Source organism: Camelus dromedarius, chromosome 17, assembly GCF_036321535.1.
Source record: "Camelus dromedarius isolate mCamDro1 chromosome 17, mCamDro1.pat, whole genome shotgun sequence".
NCBI lineage: Eukaryota > Metazoa > Chordata > Mammalia > Artiodactyla > Camelidae > Camelus > Camelus dromedarius.
In genome coordinates, this window is record NC_087452.1 from 31,021,604 (window position 1) to 31,045,117 (window position 23,514).

General features: G+C 36.7%; 1 protein-coding gene across 3 annotated transcripts in view; it reads left to right on the forward strand.

The window, feature by feature from the left end:
* Positions 1 to 6,744: 6,744 nt before the first annotated feature.
* The window catches only part of DCP1A (decapping mRNA 1A), a 50,206-nt gene continuing 33,436 nt past the window's right edge, over positions 6,745 to 23,514 (forward strand). The window contains exons 1-3 of one of the 3 annotated variants that reach the window (XM_010985029.3): positions 6,745 to 6,926; positions 9,383 to 9,423; positions 11,703 to 11,830. In XM_010985029.3, coding sequence (XP_010983331.3) covers positions 6,792 to 6,926; positions 9,383 to 9,423; positions 11,703 to 11,830 — 304 coding nt within the window. In that variant the 5' untranslated portion in view covers positions 6,745 to 6,791. Of the gene's footprint in view, positions 6,927 to 9,382; positions 9,424 to 11,702; positions 11,831 to 23,514 lie in introns of those variants that run through there. The other 2 variants (XM_010985036.3, XM_064496432.1) reach the window with 2 other exon arrangements.

Sequence of the window (23,514 nt, forward strand, 5' to 3'; positions counted from 1 at the left end):
TTCAATAAAAAATCCTTTGCTCTGAAAATCATCTTTGCCAAAAGACAGTTTGGAAAGAGCTTTGGAAAGTTGTCACACCAACACAATCACAAAATGAAATGGCACAGAGCAGCTTAGGAAGATACAGGAGAGTTGGGTGTTTTATTACATTTCTGTACCAGATCATTGTTTCTAGGAGGTAATCTATAAATTTTTAATTCTTCTAGTGTTCTTTAGCAATGTAAAAAGAACTGTTCCTGACCTAGTTCAACCTCTTTTATCACAGTTGTGGCAATAATTTTATTGTGCAAGAGAAACTGGTTATCCTATTATCTTTTGGGTTAATGCTTATTGAATGGCAAAGTGTAATTTACGCCCTTCTCTTTAGATAATGAATATTGAGATCGCCTTCAAAGCCCAGAACAGGTAATATTCCTTAAATTCAAGGCTGCAGGCAATGTATAGATACGTGAATGGCTTTTCATATTGTGACAGTTAATCTCCATTAAAGTTAGAGTGCTTCAGTTGAAAATTCAGAGTGATTTTTAATGTATCCTGTTTAACATCAATGTCTATCTCATAAGAGCAATCGAATGGGGAAAGAGAATTTCCTAGTACTTGAGGCTTTAGGACAAACGAATTCAGGTTTAACATAAACTGTATCTGGACCACATTTATTATTCCACAAATCATATAACGAGTGGTTTACACAAAAAAAGACTCCCAATGAATCCTCCATCAGTTTTGCCTCAAGTAGACCACATGTTAGAGACTCAAATTAAGACAACGTGTAAACAGAAAAACAGAAAGCATTGAACGATTTAAGTATGTAACACTGTGGTTTTATCTCAAAGTGGGAGGGTAGAATGAAGATAAATAATTCATTCCTACAGGTATTTCTGTGCAATTTCAATCCGTAGGAGTTCTACAACTTGTTAATATGCCCTAGCCACTGAACAGTCAAATTTCAGATTCAAGGGAACTAAAGCTTATTAAATGAATTAAATGCACAGGTATAAGTGATTAGGATGTTAATCTTGCCAGATAAATAAATATTAGTAAATAAATAATGGTAATATAAGACTAGAAGCAACCCAGGAGTAAAATTGGGAGCTACAGAAGAGAATTCATGAAGAGAATCTATAGGTTCTGTTATCAGTACTTCTTGAGTTTTCATATTTATCTAGAGAGTGAACAACAAAGCTTTCAGGTTTCAGAGTTGACACAACAGATAGCTACCTAACTCAAACTCCTCACGATGTTGACTTAAGAGACACTTGTATTTTAAGGGGGGAAAAAAGGCAAAATTAAAAGAAATCTGAGAGTATCTGTGGAAATTCCCATGTAGAAGTGCATTTTACATGGAGAAGGACAGTTTCCCACTTGGCTTAGCAGGTTACTTCACGATGCAATTGCCAAATCAATTGCCTAATGGTATACATAAAAATACTTTTGGTCTTTAGCCACTTTGTGACTCTGCAAATCTGTGCCTATAACTGACTGTAAATGCAGAGCTCTGGCTGGAGTTCTTTTAAAATCTTGACTTGTCAAAGCACTAAGCAGTGTTCTAGCAAATCATATGCTTCCTTTTAATTTTACTTCAGAAGGCTGAAGTGTTACTGCTGACTTTCTAAACAATGTGGAGGAGTAAAATTAATTGGGATAGGCTAGACTGAGCTAACAAAAAGACTCCAAAGTATACAATCCCTCAAACCCAATAGAGTCTGCTTCTCATTCATACAATAGTTTGAGAAGGATGCCCTGAGCAGCAGGCAGCTCTCCTCTTTGTGATTCAGGGTGTCGGCTCTTTTCATTCTGTGCCTCTGCCACTCCTCTTGGTCTCCCAGTGGCCTGCAACCCAGTGCAGGGGGAGAAGAAAGTGAGCAGAATCAACGTGCTCCTTTAAGCCTTGGCCTAGAGAAGACACCCAGCACTTCTGCTAACATTCTACTGGCCTGACTTGGGTCATAGAGACAAACCTAACTCAAAGGAGCTTGGGAGATGAAGCCCAGCTATGCCTCAGTCAATGGAAAGGGATAAAAATATGGTTGGTGAACTGCAGAAAATCTGCCACAGGCAGGTCAATTAATTTTGTGCCTCTGACTCCTTTCACTTACAAATGGGTGACAATGATCTATATCCAAATACCAATGTTGAGAGCTTATGAATATGTATCATCGACAAAAAAAAAAAAAAAAAAAGGCAGAAGGCAGCAAACAAGAAAAGAGTTTATTTGAGGTCTGGAGAATCTAGGAGACACAGATTCAGGAAAAACTGAAAGAATGTTCCATGGAAAAGAAAGAGTCAGGGGCTTATGAAGACAAAAGCCACAACGTTGTTAAAGTTGCCTGGTAAGAACTGTGATTGACTCTGACGCAAGTCATGAAATATTTGTCCTTAAAGAATAATGAGTTATTTTAGGGTAAGGTTCTGATAAGTATCTTGAGTTCCTGGCAGATGTTCCAGATGCTTGCATTAGGACAGTAAGTGGTCAGAAGGTCAGATTCCATACAGTCTGAGAAGTGCATAAGTCACAATTGCTCAGTGGCCTCCAGGCTACATTTTAGAGAGCTTTCTTAGCAATAGTGACTCATTTTCATTTTCCTTTCAAGGTCTGCCTGTGAAGCACTTTGAGTTCCATGGATACATACTGCTACAGTTTATGCCACTGCTATGCTATTGTCAGTTTAAACATTACATTGCGTAAAGTAACAGTAAACAACATAGAATTTTCTACCAAAGAACATTATCAAAAACATTATGTTGAAAGAAAGAAAGAAACAGGAAAGGGAGAGAGAGAAAGAAAGAAGGAAGGAAGAAAGGAAGAAAGAAAGACTATTTAAATGAAATCTTGCCTGGCCATAGAGGGGTAAACTATATGGTGTTCTAATCCCACGTTCTTGTATTCTCGTTACATTACTCCATATGGGACAGCTATTTATTTCTTCCTAGATGAAAGTATAATTATTTCTGCTTCAGAACTGACAGACTAAACTAGTTCAACATATCAGAAATATTGTTCTAGAAAACATTTAGCACCACTTAAAATACTTCCATAAAGTAAAAATACAGAGGAGTGAGACCTTTCTGGAGAAACCAAAGAAAAGAACTACCATCCTAACCACGTGGTAAGGACGAGGTAATAAGTTTTATAGTAAGTCCACAATCTTTCGGTATCAATCATGTAAAATAAGTATCAGTAGTGACACAGTAGCACAAGGAAAACAAGTTTCCCTAACGTGTAGACAGTGTAATTTAAGAGTGTACCTGGCAGGCTAGAAGCAAGATACATGATCTACCTGAAAACCAAGGCTGGAAGATGCTAATAACCAGCTCAGCAAATGAATCATTATATGACCTTGAGAAAATTAGTTAGCTTGGTTTCTTTGCCCAAAAAGGAAAACAGTAATAAGCAGATACTTCTAGAATAAATCTTTAAAATCTGAGAGAGAAAGGGAGAGGGAGAATGGGGAAGAAAGGGGAGACAGATGGGGAGAAAACAGATGGGAGAAAGTTGCAAGACTGAAAAAGTGTTGAATGACTGTTCTGAGCTATACTAAAAGCAATAAGCACAGAGTCTAAGAATCAAATATATTAATACAAGTAAATCAGGCATGATTATTTATTTAGCATTTATGACAAACGAACGCTTTGTTGGATGTGGAGCTGAAACCAACCATCCCTTCTCTCAGGTTTAATGTGACAGATAGACAATATCTTAACATTCTATTTAATCCAACAAATATTTGTTAGGCCTAGCCTCTGTGCCAGAATGTGATAATAAATAAGACAAACATGGTTCCTGCTTCTCTGAGCTGCTGAGACAGAAAAAACATAGGTAAACAAAATAATTATGGCTCATCTGATAAGTGCTATGAAGAGAGCAAGGATATGAGCCATCATTAAATCACAGGGATATCAGAGAGAAGAACGTTCCAGAAAGGGAGAATGACAAGTGCAAAAGCCCTGGGGCAAGACTTGTTTGGCACATATAGGTCAATGGGCTGGGATGGAAAAATTGAAAGAGCAATTCACAGAAAAGATGAAAAGATGAAAAGATGGAAAGATAGCAGATGACCAAGCCCAGCAACATCTCCTCCTAGGCCATGACAAGGACCTGGGATTTTACACTGGAGAAGTGGGAAGTCTGAGATGGACAAAGCTACACAGCTGGCAGATTTGGAACCAAAACACTGATCTTCTGACTTGGTATTTTAGTATCCTTTACCTTAGACCCCACAATTTTCAATGGCAAGTGTTATTTTTTACCACAAAGCCACTCAGAGTGGAAGAAACAGGGGGTTGGATTGACTGGGTTTTAGGTTTTCATATTTTATTTATTTATTTATTTTTTAAAAAATTGTCACTCATGGGACACAACTTAATTGACTGAAGGTTTTCCAGGGCAGTGTAAGACTCCTTCCCACTCCTGATCCCATGATTCCAACCAGGCACCTCCCCTCCCCTCCCATTAGTCTTCCTAAAGGAGTTGGGTTTAAGATGACAATCTTTCACCAGTATGTATTGTCTACGCTGTGCCAGATACTATGCTAGGTACCAGAGACATAACAGACTAAGATGCAATCTCTGACCTCTCAAAGCCTGTTGTCTAAAATACACAAGAAAGGTCATAAGGTTTGATTCACAAATATAAAGTTAGGCCTCCAAGTAAATGAGAAATATTTTCAATTCCAAAATATTCACATTCTTTTTAATATATCTTAAGAGCTGTATAGCACATTAAAGTCAATGTTAACATGTTTGGAGCCATGAAAACATGTATTTTGAAGCAATTTTCTAGTCTGAATATGAAAAATCCCTAAAATACCTTTGTGTTCTTCATTAGTCTGGCCCTGTTGAATCAAAAATAATAAATAAAAAAGGAAATGTCTTAGATGACTTTAGGTAATCTATTTAAGAAAAAAATTAATGAATAACTCACAAGGATGTAACATACAGCATGATGACTATAGGTAATAATACTGCACTGCATATTTGAAAGTGGCTACAAGAGTGGATCTTGAAATTTCTCATCACAAGAAAAAAAAAGTGTGTATGTGTGGTGATGGATGTTAACTGGACTATTGTGGTGATCATTTTACACTATGTACAAATATCAAATCATTATGTTATACACCTAAAATTAATATAATATTATGTTAATTATGCCCCAATTTTAAAAAAAATTTAAAAATTAATTCAGTTTCAGGTGTGCCTTTGAATTTTGTACCAAGGGAATGTATTACCTATTCAAAAAACACATTAAAAAAAATCAGGGTACATATTGTTTAAATGTTGAATTGAAAGTACATGAAGGGGAGTAAGGCTCTGTCTCCGGGACAAAGAAATGCAGACATGGTGTGGAGGAAAGGACTCAGGTAGAAGGCAGTAGCCCTGGATTCTAATACCAGATCCCCCGGGAGGAGTGTGGCACTTTTGAACCAGTGACTTCTCCACCCAAATTCAATTAAAACATCTGTCAAATGAGAACGAACACATTTTCTCTACCATTAAACTGAAATGAAAGGGAGCACTTGCCTTTCTTCTCTGATGAACTCCTACTCATCCCTGGAATATTAATTCAAACACCACCACCTCCATGAAGCCTTCGTGCCCCTTCCTGACCAGATGGAGTTAGTGACTTCATCCCCTGGGTTTCGAGAGAAAGGTCTCTAGCATTGCCCCAGTTTCCTTGCATTATCCTACTTCTTTCAGTTTCTCCCAGGGCCAGGAAGTTGTCTTAAACAGTCTTGGAAGCTTCCCAGGGGCTACCAGTTCAGTAAACACGTGCTTAATGAACGGTAAATGAGTGATACATGTTTCCTTGTCTGCATCGTGCACGGCTTCTTCACGGGATTCTGAGAAGAACGTTAAGACATGAAGTCTCCTCCCATTAACAAATGGTCCTGGGATGTAAAATCATAAACAAGACAAATTTATAGCCGTCTTTTTCTTTCAAAAAATTTCAGTTCCACTGGGATATCTTTTCAATATAAGAAAATATTTTTAACAAGTCTGGTGGGAGGGGTCGTGGAAGGGGCCCCATATTATAGACTCCATACCTTGTTTTACTCTTTAGCTAGTAGTTGGCTCTCGAAAATCCCTTAAAATGCTCAACAGATGTTTGCTAAAAGAATAAGTTCTCTTTTCAGAGCTTTAAACAATGCACGACAAGTTCAAGCCTTCACCGGCTCGTCCCAAGACTGGATGAAATGATTTACGTGGAATTCAGACGAGGAAAATAAGGAGCAAAAATGGATAGTAGACAACACTCCCGAGTAGTTACAGGTGGGTTAGTTTGGCTTTTTTCAAAAATTTCCCTCAGAAAAACACCAAACTTCTAATGGTGGTGATCTAGCGAAATCCGAGATCTGAGGTAATTTTCGGAATTCCCTCTGACCTCTCCGTTTCCCTGCTCTTTCTAAACGGCCAGTGGAGCCCTGCCTTGCCACAGCGAGATTTTCATTCTGTGGCCCCGGGAGCCTCCACGGAGAAAGCTCCTGAGTAGCCTTGATCCTGGCGCCAGGACCTTTCAGCCCGCGAAAAGGAAGCACAGGGCCCCGCATGCCAGCTCGGACGCGCAGCGGCGAACGCTGTCCATGACCGTTGAGACAGTGGAACCTGACGACGCGGAACCTAGCGCCCCGGACGTGGGAACAGCGGAGCATAATAGCTACAGTACCAACCCGCCGCGAGGCCCGGCGAAGAGGCGGAAGTGGAAGGCCTGATGCGGCTGGGGGAACTTTGCCTAGATGGCACCTTCCTGTCCACGACTCCGCCCCCGCCAGAGGGGCTCGGCTCCGGAATTCAAGATGGAGTCTCTGAGTCGAGCTGGGCAGGAGATGAGCTTAGCGGCCTTGAAGCAACACGACCCCTACATCACCAGCATCGCAGACCTCACGGGCCAGGTCGCATTGTACACCTTCTGTCCCAAGGCCAACCAGTGGGTGAGTGCGGCCAGGCAGCTGAGGTCGCCCGCCCGTCCGCCGTCTCTTAAAGGGGCCGTGCAAATCGCCCTGGGTGGGGGGCGATGCTGGAGGCCAGGGCGGCGGAGGCGAGATCAGGGACTGGAGGAGAGCTTCTCCCGCTTCTGAGGGGTGTCGGGGACCCCGGGGAGCCGGAGAGAGGAGCGAGAGAAGTAGGGCTGAACATCCGGGGGAAAAGCCGATAGAGGGGAGGATTGGAGGAGGATCAGTCCCATGGGGTCGGGTCCGAGGACGTGGGCGACCTGCCTTCTTTGCAGGTGTGTTCGAGAATTTGAGACTGGTGGAGTCAGAAAGATGCCTGAAAGATTGTGTTTGATGCTTTGAGGATTATTAGATAAATTATATATACATAATCTATAAAGCAAACACTCCTCCCCTCAACAGACACATAAATAAGAGCCCCCTTCACAGAGGTCATTTAGATTTAAAGCTTGAAATCCGGTGATTTAAATTCTTGGAAGAAAAGGAGTGGCGGTAAGTCCCGGTTTTCTCGAACTACACAGTATTTCCAGAGTTTGGAAAAGACTTCAAGGCACTTAGTTAAAGGGCTTCCATGTTAGTTGGATTACCTTGAAGCCTTTGAAAAAGAGACCCAGTAAATGTGTCCGTTCCGACTATGCTAGTGGTGATGTCACGTCTGAATACTCCCATCAGACTAAGTACTTTCGGACTTTTTTGCAAGGGAGGGGATCCGAAAAGTTACATTCATTCTGTTCACTGACTTGTTGGCTCGTCTGAAGCTTCGTTTGTTGTTTAAATGACATAATTTCCCTTTTTTAAAATAGTTGAACCTTCTTAACTCATTCAGCTATAGGCATTCCTTAGAAAATAATCCATGTTTGTTGGGTTGAATTAATAAATGACTGACGTTCACGTTTCAGTAAGAAATGAAATCTTTATAATAACAGAACTCTGAAAGATTGTCATCATATGTCCTTTACAATGTAATGCAAGATACATAGATTATATTTAATCAGTAATTTAGTGAAAATCATTTGGCATTTATAAACAGTTAATCCAGATGAAGAGAGTTTTCAAAATCATCTTGCTTTATTTTATCTTCTTAAGTGTAGCTGTTTTAAGATATCGCTCTATTTCGAATTGTTCTGAATCATTTTTCTTTTCTTGCTCTTTATATAGATTTGTGGAATATAGATGGCAGACAAGTGGTGAAGATTTGGGGCAGGGACTTATTATTAACAAGCTTTTATTTCTAGTTTGTCACAGACTTGAAATATTTTGGAATCTTAATTGTGGAGTTCTCCTTTGAATATGAAATACAAGCTATAATAATCTGAATTGAAAAATAAGCTGCCATTGTTCATTTGGATTATGGCGCGTGGAACATAACCAAATTTTTTTCCTTTATTATTTCACAGTGAGTTGTAACTTTTGCACAATGGTTTATTTCTTTCATTGTGAAACAGTTGATTAGCAATTTCTTATATTAAAAACTTAGCATTTGAAATGCAAGAAAAATCCTCTGAATTTTTAGGAAGGAAAATTTCCATGATGTTACTTAAGCTAGGGCAATACTGGAAGAAATCAAGATGGTAAATATTTTAAAAAAATTTTTTTTTTCATCTCAGCAAATTCAATTTAATATGACTAATATTTAACTCTCCTGACTGTTGGTTACATTAAAATATTTAGGTTCTGTCTGGGCTTTGAACTACAGACTAATGTTTATTTGGTTTTTTTTTTTAAAACACTGTAGCTTTGTTTAAAGTCTAGATACACTCTAGTCACAGCAAATGAAAGATGATATGAGTTGTACTTTTGATCAAAACATTCACCTTAAGCTAAAAAAAAGTTTTTAATTATTTGTAAGCCCTACAAGAATTACACTAAGACAGAATACAGTTAAATATTCATGATTCTTCAACAGAGTTCTAAAAAATAACTAATTGTGTTTGATAGCAATTCTTAACTAACCACAATATTTGCTGCTGATAAAAATATACCAAAATACCCCAATGATGAAACAAAGTAGACTATAAGGTAAAATTTCTCATTTTTTCTATTAACTTTGATAAATTTTAAAGATGAAGAAATTGCTGTACGCAAGACCTTAGCTTTAAAATTAAGAAAGTTGGCTAAAACATTTCAGTTTTAAAAAGTGAAATCTAATCCTAGGATTTTCTTCTTTAAATTTTAAAAAAAGAAAAATGCTGCAGACATAGGCATGTTGCTGGATTGAACATTGCATATCCATTAATATGCATCAATAGACTAGAAAGGATACAAAAGAAACTCGTAACTCTAGTTTGTGGAGTAAGAGAGACTTACTTGACCTGTTCAAAGTGATTAATTTTAATATAAATAAGTTGTTCCTAATCATGGAGTATTTCTTCTCCTTTGGGACTATTTGGGTTGGATTATGGGAAAAAAACTAATTGACTTATTTTCTATTATAGGAGAAGACAGATATAGAAGGGACCTTATTTGTATATCGAAGGTAAGCTTTTTTAAAAAGCTTTTTTTTTTAATGTAATGATGAACAGTGTCATATGGAATGATTCAGCCCTACTGTATGTTTGTCTTTGGAGCTTTACTGCTTTACCATTTGAGTATTCATCCATCCCTAGCTGTGTGATCCTAACCAAGTAATGTCCCTTCTTTGACCCTTCCTGTGATTCAGAATCAGACAGAACTAGAACTTACTTAGAAACCTAACAGAATCAAAAACATTTTCTAGTAATAAATAAATCTAAAACAGATGCCTTCTTCCCCCCATTTTAGGAAAACAAAGATACATAGTTGAGACAAATATAATGCCTGGACTAGCTGTTGTGTGATTACTGGATGAGAGATTATCTTCTATGACTCTGGTTCTGTCCCCTTTCCAACTCCCCCACAAAGTTCTGGATTGTATACAGTGTCTTTAGTAGTGTATATTTTTAGTTTGAGAGTCCTTTAGAAAGCCTAGATTATTCATAATTGCACATTTTTTATTTTTTACTTCTCTGAGAATTAATTATCATCTTAAAATATGATTGTTTTGTAAGTTGCAACTTTTGTTTTGTTCAGCAACTTTCATGGCCTAAAGGCAGCTGACAGGGTATATTTGTCATTGGAGTTCATTGTTTTCCTATATCCCTCTTAGGTCTTACTCTGACTGGGGCAGATTCCTTCCCATGGTTTCTACAGCTTAGGGAACTCAGCAGGAGTTATTAGGGACATCTGGTTCTGTGTGTGTGTGTGTGTGTGTGTGTGTGTGTGTGTGTGTGTGTGTGTGTGTGTAGTTATGTTTTTAGGATTGCCTTCCTTCATTTCTTCATTGATGGTTATTAACAAGAATTTGTCAAATATTCTTCTAAATTTTGTTATATAATTTTGAGATCTTATCTAAAAACACCAATCTTTTTCCTCCTTTATAACTGCTTTGATATTACTCTTTATTTTTTGACAATTTGTCCCTTGTTAGTCATATTCTCCTTTTAAAAGAAAAAAGGCCTTTACCCTTTACTTACTTCATTATTGTTCATTACCAATATAAATCTGTAGAAACTCTTGTTAGAACCTTGGTATTTGGAAAGTACTTTCCTGGTGTTATTGTTACAGTAGAGTACAGATCCACTGATTGTAAAAAAATGTGAAATTTAGCTTAATGAGTGACTTAAAAAAAATTATGGAGGCTTACATAGTATTAATTATAATAAAAGGAGACTAAAGAAACTCTATTTGGGAAGTGTGTGAATATTTTATGTTCTTTGGATAAAGATATATCAAGATGTCAGAAAATCGCTTTGGAGACCTTAATGAAGCCTGGATTTGGAATCAGAAAACCTATAGCTGAATCCTGGTTACATTATTTATGTGACTTTGGGTGCAGGCCTGAATCATTCTGAGCTTATTTCCTAATCTAGAGATTAGGATTCTAAAATCTCCCAAGTACACGGAATGAGAAACCATGAAGTGTCATATACAAGTGAAGAATTTCTAAAGGATCATGTACTGAATCACCCTGATGTGAGAACTAGGGATGTTCTGTATTGTAGGATTCCAGGCATTTTTTTCTAACTCAAGTCTTTCCATAGTTCTCATATTTGATGCAATAAAAATCATTGTCATGAGGGGCAGTAATTATTATAACCAAACCTGTACCATATTTTAAGTAAATGATATTTTCATTGAGCAAATGGTTATTAAACATCTACTTTGTGTCTATCTTGGGACATATCTGGAAAAATAAGGCAACCATATTTGCATGGAGCTTATTGTCTAGTGGAGAAGGACAATAAATATAAAAATAATAAGTGGTATGAAAAAAGAAAAGAGGTTTAGAGGTATTGAGGTTGGGAGCATTAAAAAGGATAGTTCTCAAGTAGGCCTCAGTGAGAACGTGACATTTGAGCAAAGGCTTATGGTAAGTGAGATAACTGTAGATACTGGGCGAGTAGTCCAGGCAGGGGTCTTTAGGTCGAAGCATACCTGTGGGGAGAATGGCAAGGAGCCCAGTGTGGCTGGAGCAGGAGGAGTGAGGGAGGAGGCACAGAAGATGAGGTCAAGGGGCTGCACATCAACTAACGCCTTGGTGGCTTTAATAAGGACTTTGGCCTTTACTCTGAGGGACTGAGTCCCTTGAAAGCTTTTGAGGAGTGGTATGATCTGACTTAAATTTTTTGTTTACAATTTTAAGTTCTGTAACATACTCATTCTTTGAAATGGAAATAAAGAGGTAGATAACATTTCTGCAAATAAAACAACACATTTTTTTCTTCTGTTAAATCGAAGGTCGGCTTCACCTTACCATGGTTTTACCATTGTGAATCGACTGAATATGCACAATCTAGTTGAACCAGTGAATAAAGATTTGGAATTTCAGCTCCACGAACCATTTCTTCTGTATAGAAATGCAAGCTGTAAGTATCTGTTTATTACAGTTCATATATTTGCAGTTAAAACTGAGTGACTAGTTTCTATCAGCACATTATTCTTGGCAGTTGAAGGTACAATAAAAAATATGGTCTGTATACTCATGGTTATAAATGAGTCTCTTACTAAGATCAAAGCTTTTAAAGTGGGTTTCTAAAATTGAAACACTCTTGTATACAGTGACATTACTTTGGTTAACTATACTATTCCATGTAATAGCATTACATTATATTCTTGTTGTTTGTTCTTTGAAAGTTCCATCCTTTTTTTCTTTGTTATGATGTGAATTATTGGCTGCCCATGCCCCTGAGCTACAGAACTTAGTTTAAGAGACATGGAATGGGGACAGATACTAGTATTTCTGTCCACAAAGAAAATACTATCTTTGTCCTGACTATGGTATTTTTCAGTCTGTTGAGTGTCTATTGGGTATGAGCATTGGGCCAAGAGCTATTGTACTTTAGTTTTAATGATGCAGTAACCTATGTGGAGTAGACAGGAAGTTAAGCTGAGACTCAGGGGTTAGTGGTGACTACTCAGTTGGAGAGTGAGGATTGTAATGCTTTTTTCTGCTTCCTAGTCCAGGGTCCTTTCATGCATTTTACAGACTCTTAAAAATGGTTGGATGTGGCCAGCAATTCTAGAGTGGCCCTTTCAAGAAGTAAAGTACTAAAAAGTATATGTGGTTCCAGTATTTTTACATGGATATTGAAGGTATGAGTATCTGAGGACAGAAGACAGAGGTAGTAAAGAGATTTTATTTCACTTAGATACTTAAAAGTGTGCTAGGGAGAAGAATTTGGGGTTTCTAGCTTCAAAATGACACTTGTCATTTCTCATTCAGGGAATTAAAAGATGCATAATTTCTAGTAGTTTTTTTTTTTTTTTTTTACATTTTATACTTACAATCCCTTCATGCCAGTTACCTTGCAGCCAAGTGAAATTCAAATACCATAACTTTGAAAGTTAGAAGCAATGTATCTCCTTAGAGGCTAGTTCCAGTACAATTATCCTACTACTATAGCCAGTTTTGATATCCCTACCATCAATGCCAAACAAACTGCCTGTCTTCTGACTAATATTTAGTACCTCTGTGTGGTGGTTGAGATGGATTTATTTAAACTAATGTTAACAGTAGAGTTATTTCAGATGGCTGTTTTCCTTTTGCTGACTTTCTGTTAAAGGGGAAATTCTGCAAATGAACATAGATTTTTTTAAAGGAAAATTTGCTTAATTCTGCTCTTTATTATTTGGAAACTTAATCTAGGTGTTGTCTCTAAGAAAAGTTTGATTAGTAGTCAGTAGCGAAAATTATCAGAGGCTCGTGAACTTAATTACCATTTAGCATAAGCTGAAGTGAATCATTGTATTTCTTTCACAAATAAAGTTCATGAAGTCGAAAGTGCAAGATAACACAAATATAGCTGAACTATGATTAACCAAAATTTAACTAACCAGAGCCTGAAATATCTGGAAATGTTTCTATAGTCCATGTGTGGAAGAAATGAAGGCAAATTATAAGGAAACAAGCTAATGTTTGGTTTTATTTTGTGAAAATTTAGTAAATTTTTCAAGTGTTACTTGGGGTCAATATTCTATAACTTTAACCCCACTATAGTATCATAGATTAATTTGTTGTAAAGATGAGGTAAGACCTTAAATCATCAGGAGAGTTTCTTATGTTAATTAAAATATTCTTCAGCAGAAAAGTGCAGTAATGCATTTTATTTTAGAAAGATTTTCAATAAGAGGTTGAAACAAAGGTTTCCTTAGTTAAACAGAAGACACACTTAACCAGTCATTCTGTTCCCCAGTTAATTGAGGCACTGAATCATTTCCTAAGGATCATACAGTTTCTAATATTGCTAATTAGAAATTCAGGAGCACGTCAGCTTGTTTTCAGACCAGAAAAAAAGCCTGAAAAGGTCAAGTACAACACTCTGGGTATATTAGAAACAGTCTAGAAGAGGAGCTTGGGGAAAGTATTTAAAGGAATAGGTATATAGGGGAGAAGTGGCAAGACAGCATATACTGATTCTGGAAGTGTTAAGACCTCTCTTGAGTATATGTTTTGTCTACCTAGTCTTAATAGTAGAAAGTAGTCTTGTCAGGTCAGCAAGCTGTAGAGTTATTTAGGGATTTGTTCTTTAAGTAAAAATTTAATTAGGGTCTGATTGTGTATAGGTAATTATACATGATTCTGTAGCTGCTCTTCTGTCATTTTCTTGTGGGAAATACCACCAAGACACCTGACCCATTTTACTCAAGTTACAACCTTCAGATCCAGCTTCCTCCACTCAAATCAATTTTTAGAGTTAATATAATAAAATATTGAACTATAGCTTTTTCCAGTTCTAAATTGTTTGTTTTGCTTTACTTTATTTTTATTTTTTTAGTTTTTCTTTATACAACCCTCCCTCCCCCTAAACCAAGCAAAAGGTGAAATCTTACAGAGGAAATGCTTACACCCACCAGAGGCTTAGGTTTGGATTCTCTTGAACCTTTTGGGAGCAATCTATTTTTATACACTGTGCAAGGACCTTTTGGTAGCCACAGGACCCCAGTGAGGCTTCAGTGAGGGTTGAGGAGACTGCAGATTCTGTAGTTATTAAACAGAAGTGATATTCCCAGCACCTTTTTTCTGATTCCCAATTTACAGATGAGGAAACAAGAGTCCCAGAGAAGTTAAGAAACTTGCTCAAGAGTCACAAAGGTTATAAATGACAAAGACAGAATTCAAATCTAGGTCTGTTGAGCTTCAAAGCCAATGTTCTTTCTACTTTATTGCAACTATAAAATTACTTACTTCATCAGTCCACATTCTAGAACAATGCTGTCCAATAGAACTCTGTGATGATGTTCTATATTGGTACTGTCCCATATAGCAACCATCAGCCAGCCACATGTGACTGTTGAGCACTTGAAATGTGGCTGGTGCAGTCAAGAAAAAAAAAATCCGAGTTTATTTAATTTAAATAGCCGTATGAGACTAGTGGCTACCATATTGGACAACAGAGGTCTAAAGCATGGATCTGTGCTGAAATACACCCTTTTGTTGTACCATACCTGAACTGAATAAGCACTTGGGAAGCTTTGGATTAGATTTTTGTGCTTCCCATTTAGTCATTCCTTTTTAAAATTTACAAATGATTTCTAGATACAAAGGCTGCAGAAGATATCCCTGAGGGTGGCTTTGCCATGGTAACACTCTTTGGCGTGGAATTTAGTTTGCAGACAAGAATTCTGTTCTAGGCTTTGCCATTTTACCAACTGTAACCTTGGATAAATCACTGAAACCACTGATCTGACCTACTTATCTTTAGAGAGCATCATATGTGAAGGTATTTTGTTAGGCATTTACAAATACAAAATATATACAGACTGTGTCTACACCTTGGACGAAAGCCAAATAATCTTATTAGTGAAAGAGTCATAAGGACTTTAATATTATCTGGGCTCTCTTATAACCCAGGCCCATAGTGTGCTTCTTCCCATCCATTCTGATTAGCACCATGACAAACTGGAGGTTTGTTTATCTTTACAAATATTATATCCAAATGTTGTAAGGGCAATTACTAGACAGCCTGAGATATGATAAGTTGAAAATATGTTTATATTAAAAAGAGAAATCTTAAAGCCTTCAAATTTTTTAAAACAACAGAAGCAGTTCTGATCTGTGGGTCATGGTATTCGTTTTCATCACAGTGCTGGAACACAGCACACCCCTGGGGCAAAAATTTGTTGGATTAATGTATTGTTGTTTTAATCTGTGGGCACGTCTCCCTAAAAAACATTTATGATAGTTTTAATTTTACCTGTGATTAGTTGAAAAACCATAGTTCTTTTGCTGTGTAAACATGCATTACTACCAGTCTGCTGATCTTCTATTTTCATTTGTGAACAGAACCCATTTTACTAACTGGATTATAAAATCATTCTTTGGAGACTGTGAACTTCTAGGAGTTATGGCATAGGCACTTTAAAGAAAATATTCTTCAACTCCTGTCCAGCAATACGATGTCAGAAAACCTTCCTCCTACAAACACTTAGAAATCCTATATAAAATATTAACTGTGTAGCATAGCCTAAAAGGGAATCGGGGACATTTCAGTGGATCAGCATCAAAGTGGAAACTGAAAGCTAAAGTGGGAAGCTTGTATGCTGGCATTTGCTGCCAGCTGGCTATGGGGTTCTTGGGGATGGGGAGCTCTCCTTAATATGAGGACTCCATTGTAATTTCATGGGATCAGGAGGCAAGACCTTGAACCCTCACAAAGTGGCACATTGGAACTGAGATGCAAATACCAACATATAGCCAGGTACCCTAATGGGTTATATATTAATAAATTAGAAAGATATCAGGCCACTAACCTAGGGAAATGACAAGCAAGCTTATCCATCTCAAGGTAGGCTACGAGTTAAAAGAAAAATGTCTCTTCTGCAAATGTAAACCATGAGCTTTCTCTTGTACACATTTGGGGTTCAAGTTATACCATTCATTTGGTATAATTTCTTACCCAGACCAAAAAATTAACATAAAATTAATCCTTAACTGTTGGATATTCTAGGACACCTGGCAAAAGCGAATGCAAAACCTTTCTGGAGAGAAATATCCTTAATCCAGATTGCCCAGGGATCTTGTTGCTAAGCCTTCTGATCCAAAATTACTATATGTACAAAGAAATAATTCACAGTCAATGAAAGATAAGGTACAACAAACAGCAGGAGTAGCCAGTGCTTCCCCAAAACTTTAGTTAATGAAATGATCAGATAGAGATGTTAATGAATATAAATATCAGGTGTAGATTGTAAAATAAAATGACAGATTTGAAAAATAACCAAGTAAAACTTCTAAAAATTAAAATTGTAATTATTGAAATAAACTCTCTACCTGGAGTCAACAGTTATTTTATAACAACTGAAAAGAGAATTGGAGAACTGGAAGAGACATCTGAGAAAATTATCCAGAATGCACCCTAGAAAGGGGAAAAATGGAAAATATGACAGAGAGGATAGACTTAGAAAGTCTTAGAAAGTCTAACATATGACAGAGAAGAATTTCAGAATGATAGAATAGATTTAGAGAGGGAGAATATTTGAAGAAATTATGACTGAGAATTTTCCAGAATCCATGAAGGACATAAATCTCAGACTTAGGCAGTAAAATAAGGCCCTAAACAAAATGAATAGAAATAAATACACACCTGGACACATGGTAAAACATCAGAAGCAAAGAGGCAGAAGCAACCAAAGGCTGCTTGAGATTGATTATTTACAAAGAGCACCAGCTAGACTGACAGCATATTTAGATGCAGCTACTGAGCTTGGAAGACAAAGGAATAATATTGTCATAGTATTGAGGAAAAAACAATAATTCAGTAATTCAAGAGAACAAAATAAAGACATTTTTCAACAAAAACAGAACTTTTGTGTCCAGCAGACCCTTGCTGTAAGTGCTTCCAAAGCAGTACTGCCCAGTACAGTAGCCAGTAGCCACATGTAACTGTTGAACACTTGAAATATGCCTAGTGCAACTGAGCTTTTAACTGTATTTAATTTTAATTAAACTAAGTTAAACTGTTTAATTAACTTTAATAGTGCAGTTCTAAAGGCTATCATTCAGAAATAAAACAACATAGACGTAATGAGATTTAAGAAACAATAATGAGCAAAAAAAAAGGAGGTAAATCACAATAAGCATTGACTGTATAAAATAATAAAATGACCAGTTTGAGTAGAGGTATTAAAAAGATGAAGCAAAAATACTAGACAGCAATAACCTAACATAAAAGCTTTCCAAACCTAAAGCATCCCAAGACTGAAGTGAGGGTAAATAAATTGATTAATTTAACTAGACTTAAATCAAGCTATGTATGTTCAAAAGATTCAGGGTAACTACTGCAGAACAAAAATAGGATGTCTTAACTTTTAAACCGGTATAAAATTGGGATAGAAAAAAGGTAAATAGAAACCATGGGAAATAGCCCAGAATAAAATGGCAGAAACAAATAAATCAGTAATTAGAACAAAAGTTAAGTGAACTATACTTGCTAGTTTAAAGAGATTCTGAGATTGGATACAGAGTATGGCAATAATGCTGTTTTAAAGAAACTTAAAACTCAAAAACCAGAGTAGGTTGAAAGTGAAGAGATGGAGACATATCAAGCAGCTATTAACCAAACAAGGCTAATGTAGCTATATTAATCACATATGATAAATTCTAAGGTAAACAACATCAGGAATAAGTTACCACATAATGATAAAAGGAGTAAATTACATTGAAGATCAAACAATTCCCAAACTGGTATATACCTAGTATAGGTCAGAATTACATACCCAGTGTTTAAAATCTGTAATTATAGAGGGAGATTTAAACAGGCCACCTCAGTAATTAACAGATAAAGCAGACAATTCGGTAAAGTTATGGGATATTTAAACAATACAGTTAAGCTTAATCTAATGGATACATAAAGAACCCTGCTTCTAGCAATTCAAGAATTTGCATTTTTTCAAGTACATATAGAATTGTATAAAAATTACCATGTGTAGGCCACCCAGCCCCAAAAGTTAAAAAGAAAAAAAAGAGAAATCTGAGTTACATTGAAGGAAAATATAGATGAGTAGAGATTAATTGCAGAAAGTAGGAATTGCCATAGAACAGTAGAGCAAATCAGTAAAACAAAAACTCCCCTATAGCCTGATTGATCCAACAGCAAAGAGTAAGGAGAGACATAATAGGCAATATTGGGAATAATACATATTATATATATTGCAACTAAAGATGATACAGAGTTTGTGAAAACAAATTATTATGAAGAACGATTATATGGACAGTTTCTTGGAAAAAACATGCTGTAATAAAACTTAGGAATAAATGGACTCACAGTAAAATAATTGGTTTAAAGTCTCCACTTCTGTGGGTACCTCTCAGAGTAAACGTGGTAACCTGGATCTGTTATTTATATATATGCTTACTTGTGACTTAATTATGAGATGCCTCAAGAATATTTTGTAAGATTGGTTCTGAGCAGTTCTTTAAAAATCCAAAATTTAATGTGTGTATCAACAAGAAGATAAAAGCAAGCAAAACTGGTTTTTCTCTTTTCAGCTAGACAGTCTACAGTATAACCTAGTTAATGAAAATATTAAGATAAAGATTTGTAGGACCATTGAGCTCTGTAAAATCAATTCTGGCATTTAATGACTTTCTTTTGAAAAAACTATTTGTTTTGTCCTTTACTTTGTTTTTAAACAAACAAGGTAATTATTTAATTCAGATACACACCCTAATTCATTGATGTTTATTAAATGTCATTTGCTAAGCACTTTACCACGTGCCATGTCATTTTGATTAAAACTATTGTGTACTTTCAAAGAGTTTTATTTATGTTTCTAGTTCTGAGGTTCTGTTGTATTTTCTTAGAAAATTATAAGCAAAAGTCATTAAATTGCTTTAGAACTTTTCACGTCAGAGCTCTGCCTGAAACAACCCTGTTAATTAATGGTAAAAATTAATGATTTAAGATCTGTGATTTGAGATTAATCAGTAGCCAGTTTGAATGACTAAGCCAGTTATAGTGAAAATGTGATCCACTGGAGAGATTATGAGGGTATTTATGTGGCTTTTTTCCTGTTCATTTTTAGCAACAGTACTGATCCATGAATTAGAAGGAGTAACACAGTCTAGATTTTCTCTTCTCACACCTAACTATTCTGTCCTCAGACAAGTGTGTGGTGGTGGTTTTAGCCAAAAGAGAAGTGACTGTTTTACTTTGTTTGCATGTTAGACTTGATATCTTTTTACTGAAAGAAAATGATTTTAACAAGGACAGCTCTTTATGTTTCCCTCACCCAACCTTAAGGCATGGATCTCTACTAAACACCACTTTTTTTTATATTTTAGAATGTTTTCTTTAGTCCAAAAGTACTTTTGGGAAAGTCAACAAAGTTTCACTCTAAAACCTGCTTAACAGCAACAACAAAATCATCATAACAAGACCAATTGAAAATAAAAATATAATTGCTACTGAATATTTTTAAAAACTTACCTCCAAAAACCTGCGCGAAGTACCCCTTCGTTTCCGCTTCACTTACAACTTTTCCTTTGTATCGAGCATCAGTCTTTTGATATAGAGCATTTTTAATTAAAATTAGATCACTAGAAAAAGAGAGATTCATTTCCATAGTGTTGAAAATGCAGCTGCCAAATGGAAGGTTTTAGCAGAAGAAGTACTGTAGTGTGTGCTTCCCCCCTCCCCTTAGTCTCTGCTTGTCCTTTCTCAATTCAAGGGCAAAATTCAGAACAGTAGAGATGGTAGGTGGCTGTTGGCATGTGGCATGAATCTTCAGACTTAAAGCATACTGCAGGAAATTTCCTTGCAAGAGAAGTTTATAATTTGTCAACTCAAAAAAATGTGAGTTCTACCTCCAAACTGAAAGAGGAATTTATAAACAATTTTTAAAGTTCCACAGTTCACTCTTTGTGATGTTTGAATCAAGCACAATGCTTCTTACTTAGCCTGAAGAAAGGCAGGCAGTCTTCCACCATCAGCAGCAGCAGGATTGCTGTGGTTGGTATGATTCTGCAATCAGTGAAAGAGAAAGGATCTGTGGCACTGCATTAGTCTGGCCTTCTGGACCAAGATAAGGAAAGAGCCTTGCTGTTGTCACATTTGTAGATTGAAGAGGTAAAAACACAATGAAAACATAGTGACTTAGACTCCAAGGCTGTCCTGGTGACACTGTTAGGTCAGACATTTCAAAAATCTTTCATGCTTTCTGTCATAGGCTGCTACTGAGTATTCTAGTAGAACCTCCATCAGGTACTCTCTTATTAACTTTGTGAGTTCATGAACATTTCAGAATTTCCAAAGCAGACTATTTTCATTATGCCTCATTAATTACAGGCTTTTCCCGCCTAAGGCAGTGTTGTCAGGTTTTTATGAAAGATAAAAAAGAATTTTTATCTTTTTTGTGTGTGTGGTGTTATCTTAATTGTAAAGATTTTAAGTTAACCATGCGTGCTCCATTTATCCCTTTTAGATAATTAAAGTTTTCTCTTCTGAGAATTCACAAAGGAAAGCAACGATTACTTGTATCTAAGTGGCAGAAATGTGTTCTTAATATGTATGTCTGTAGGTTTTCACCTTGTGTTAATAAAGTGAAGTGCATTGTGGAGGTAAAAATTGAAACACAGAGTAACCACTAGTCCAAGAACATTTGAAGCTGCTCTGGAGTGAGCAGAATAAACCGCAAGACAGCCCTCTAAAGAGGGTCCAGGCAGATCTGAGCTACTTACAGAATCAGTGCTTCCAGGCATGTTCAGCTTTTCCTTTTTGTTAAAGGAAGGCTTAGGATAAGCATTTGCTGCCGACATTTTAAAATTAGGGTATTTTCACACACACATCTGGATATCTGCCTTTTCTTCTTGTGGCAAAATGGCATGTATGGCCACACAGCACCTGCATTCCTGCAAGCACTAATAGCCATTATGCCCACCCCAGCCTCTCTGATCTGCCACTGCCTGAGGTCTCTTATACCCCTGTCAGCATTTGCCTTACAACCCTGGTTTGGATGATCCCTTAGTAAATTGGTAGAAAACCATGTAGGAGAGAAGTTAGGGAAAGGAGAGAAAAGAAGTTGCCTTTTTTTCTTACACCAGTGTCTGACCTATTTCCCAAAGCCTTAAGTGTAGGTTTTTGGAAGCCTAGGAAACAGGATCTCAACTGCACGGAGGCCAAGGGCCATGCTTCCCACCCTTTGTTGTCCCTCATGATACATAGAAATGATAATACGAATCTGTATGGGACACTGGGGTGAATAGACCCCTAGTAGGGATTGGGTAGATCCAACATTTGGCACTCCCCTAATCACTTGCAGCATACATTTAGGGGAGGCTCTGTCTTAAGGAGTGGCAAGTGCTATGTGACAAGAGTGGCAAGAAATCCTAACAGCAGAGGTAAACCCTAGTGTCATTCACTGTTTTTTTTCAGGGTTGCCCATCATTTAAGAATAAAAAGTTTATAAATAGGAATCATCAATTGTGATATTTTGAGGTTTATTTTCCTAGTCCCCAAAAAAGTTTAGTGGTCATTTCATGTGTCTGAATCCTATACTGAAATTACAGGATTAAAGGAACTGTGGAAGCAGCATTGCTGATGAATATTTTCAGACTTGATTTAATTTGGAGGTGGGGTACCAAATTTAAAAATAATAAACCAAAGAACTTGCAGAATGCATTTAAAAAATTCCCTAGCCTGTCTTTTGATCAATTTTCACTAAATAGACATTATAATTTAAATTTTAGAAAATAGACTTTTTCTCTACCATGTTAGTGTTCAGTACTGTTTTAGTATGTGTGTTCTCATATCCAGAAAAGGTAAGCTGCTGAGGTACCCAAGTTACATTTACCAGCCTTAACTTACAGATTCACGGCATTTCCTCACCTGCTTGTTTGCTGTCTACCACAGTCTCCTGTCGTAACCCCAGGTCGGTCAGTCTTTGGCTCTGTCCTTTTTTGCTGTAAGTGTGTATTCTAACCCCCGCCTCAGAGCCTTTCTCTTCTCTTTCTTTCCCAACATATTGATGTTGATGTGGAGCCACCAGGTTTATTCTTGCCTTAAAGGAAATGATCTGTCAAGGCATCTGCTTTTTCACTTGTGAGGGCAGGCTTCGGTTTTATCATCCATTCCATTCTTATAGTACTTTTATAATCAGAAAGGTCTTCCTTGCTCTAGAGTAAATGTTTTTGGCTATGTTCAAAGTGCATTTTCATGTTTGTGTTTCCTGGTCTAGGGGATCTTTGTTGGTATCCTCCTTAGAAATTGTATAACTCTTAAAACCATTGCCAAAAAGCTTTTATCAAACCCCCTTTTCTGCTTGGCACCATAGTGAGAAAATCTCCAGTCTCCTCTAATCCTTTTAGAAAGTAGGTCAGATCTAAATAATAAATGAATCAAAAAGACAACATGTGCATGAGAGTGATTCCCAGCTCTTTTTTTGTGACATTTCACAGGATGTCTAGAAATCTCAAGGGACTTTACAGAGGCTCCAAATTAATTTGGATTTTGTGTGTGCCATATACCACTTGATCTTGATCTTGATCTTATGTGTGCCATATACCACTCAAGATGAGAAGCAGAGTGAAGTATAACGTCAAATCATAGTAGGCTGCTGGAACTTCAGATGGGTTCTCTAGGGAAATGGGAAAATCTTGTTCCTCAGCTTTTCAAAATTTCTCGATATCAAGTAATCCAATAATTTTAATCTTTGTCAGTCATATTTTTTATACTTTCAAAAGAAAAGGGCAGTCATTTGAAAAGCAATGGAAATATTTAATTTTGATTATACTTTCCGCATTTAGTATTTTTCAAGGAAATACAGCCTAAAGGTAATTAAATGTCTTGCCACACCCCCTGACTCTTCAGTGACTTGCCAATACAGCATGATTTACTTGGGACAACTATTAATAGTCATGCTATATGATGGGTGTCCAATAACTGGATAATTTCCTTTTATCTTGAGAAAAGCCGTTTATAAAACAGGATGCCATCATTACTATAGCAAAATAATACTGTATTGCCAAATCCCTAAGTCCTTGTGATATAATTAGTCAAGGAAAATTATTTGAGGATGTTTCAGCAAGCAAATTTTTGGCAGAATGTGTTGGGCC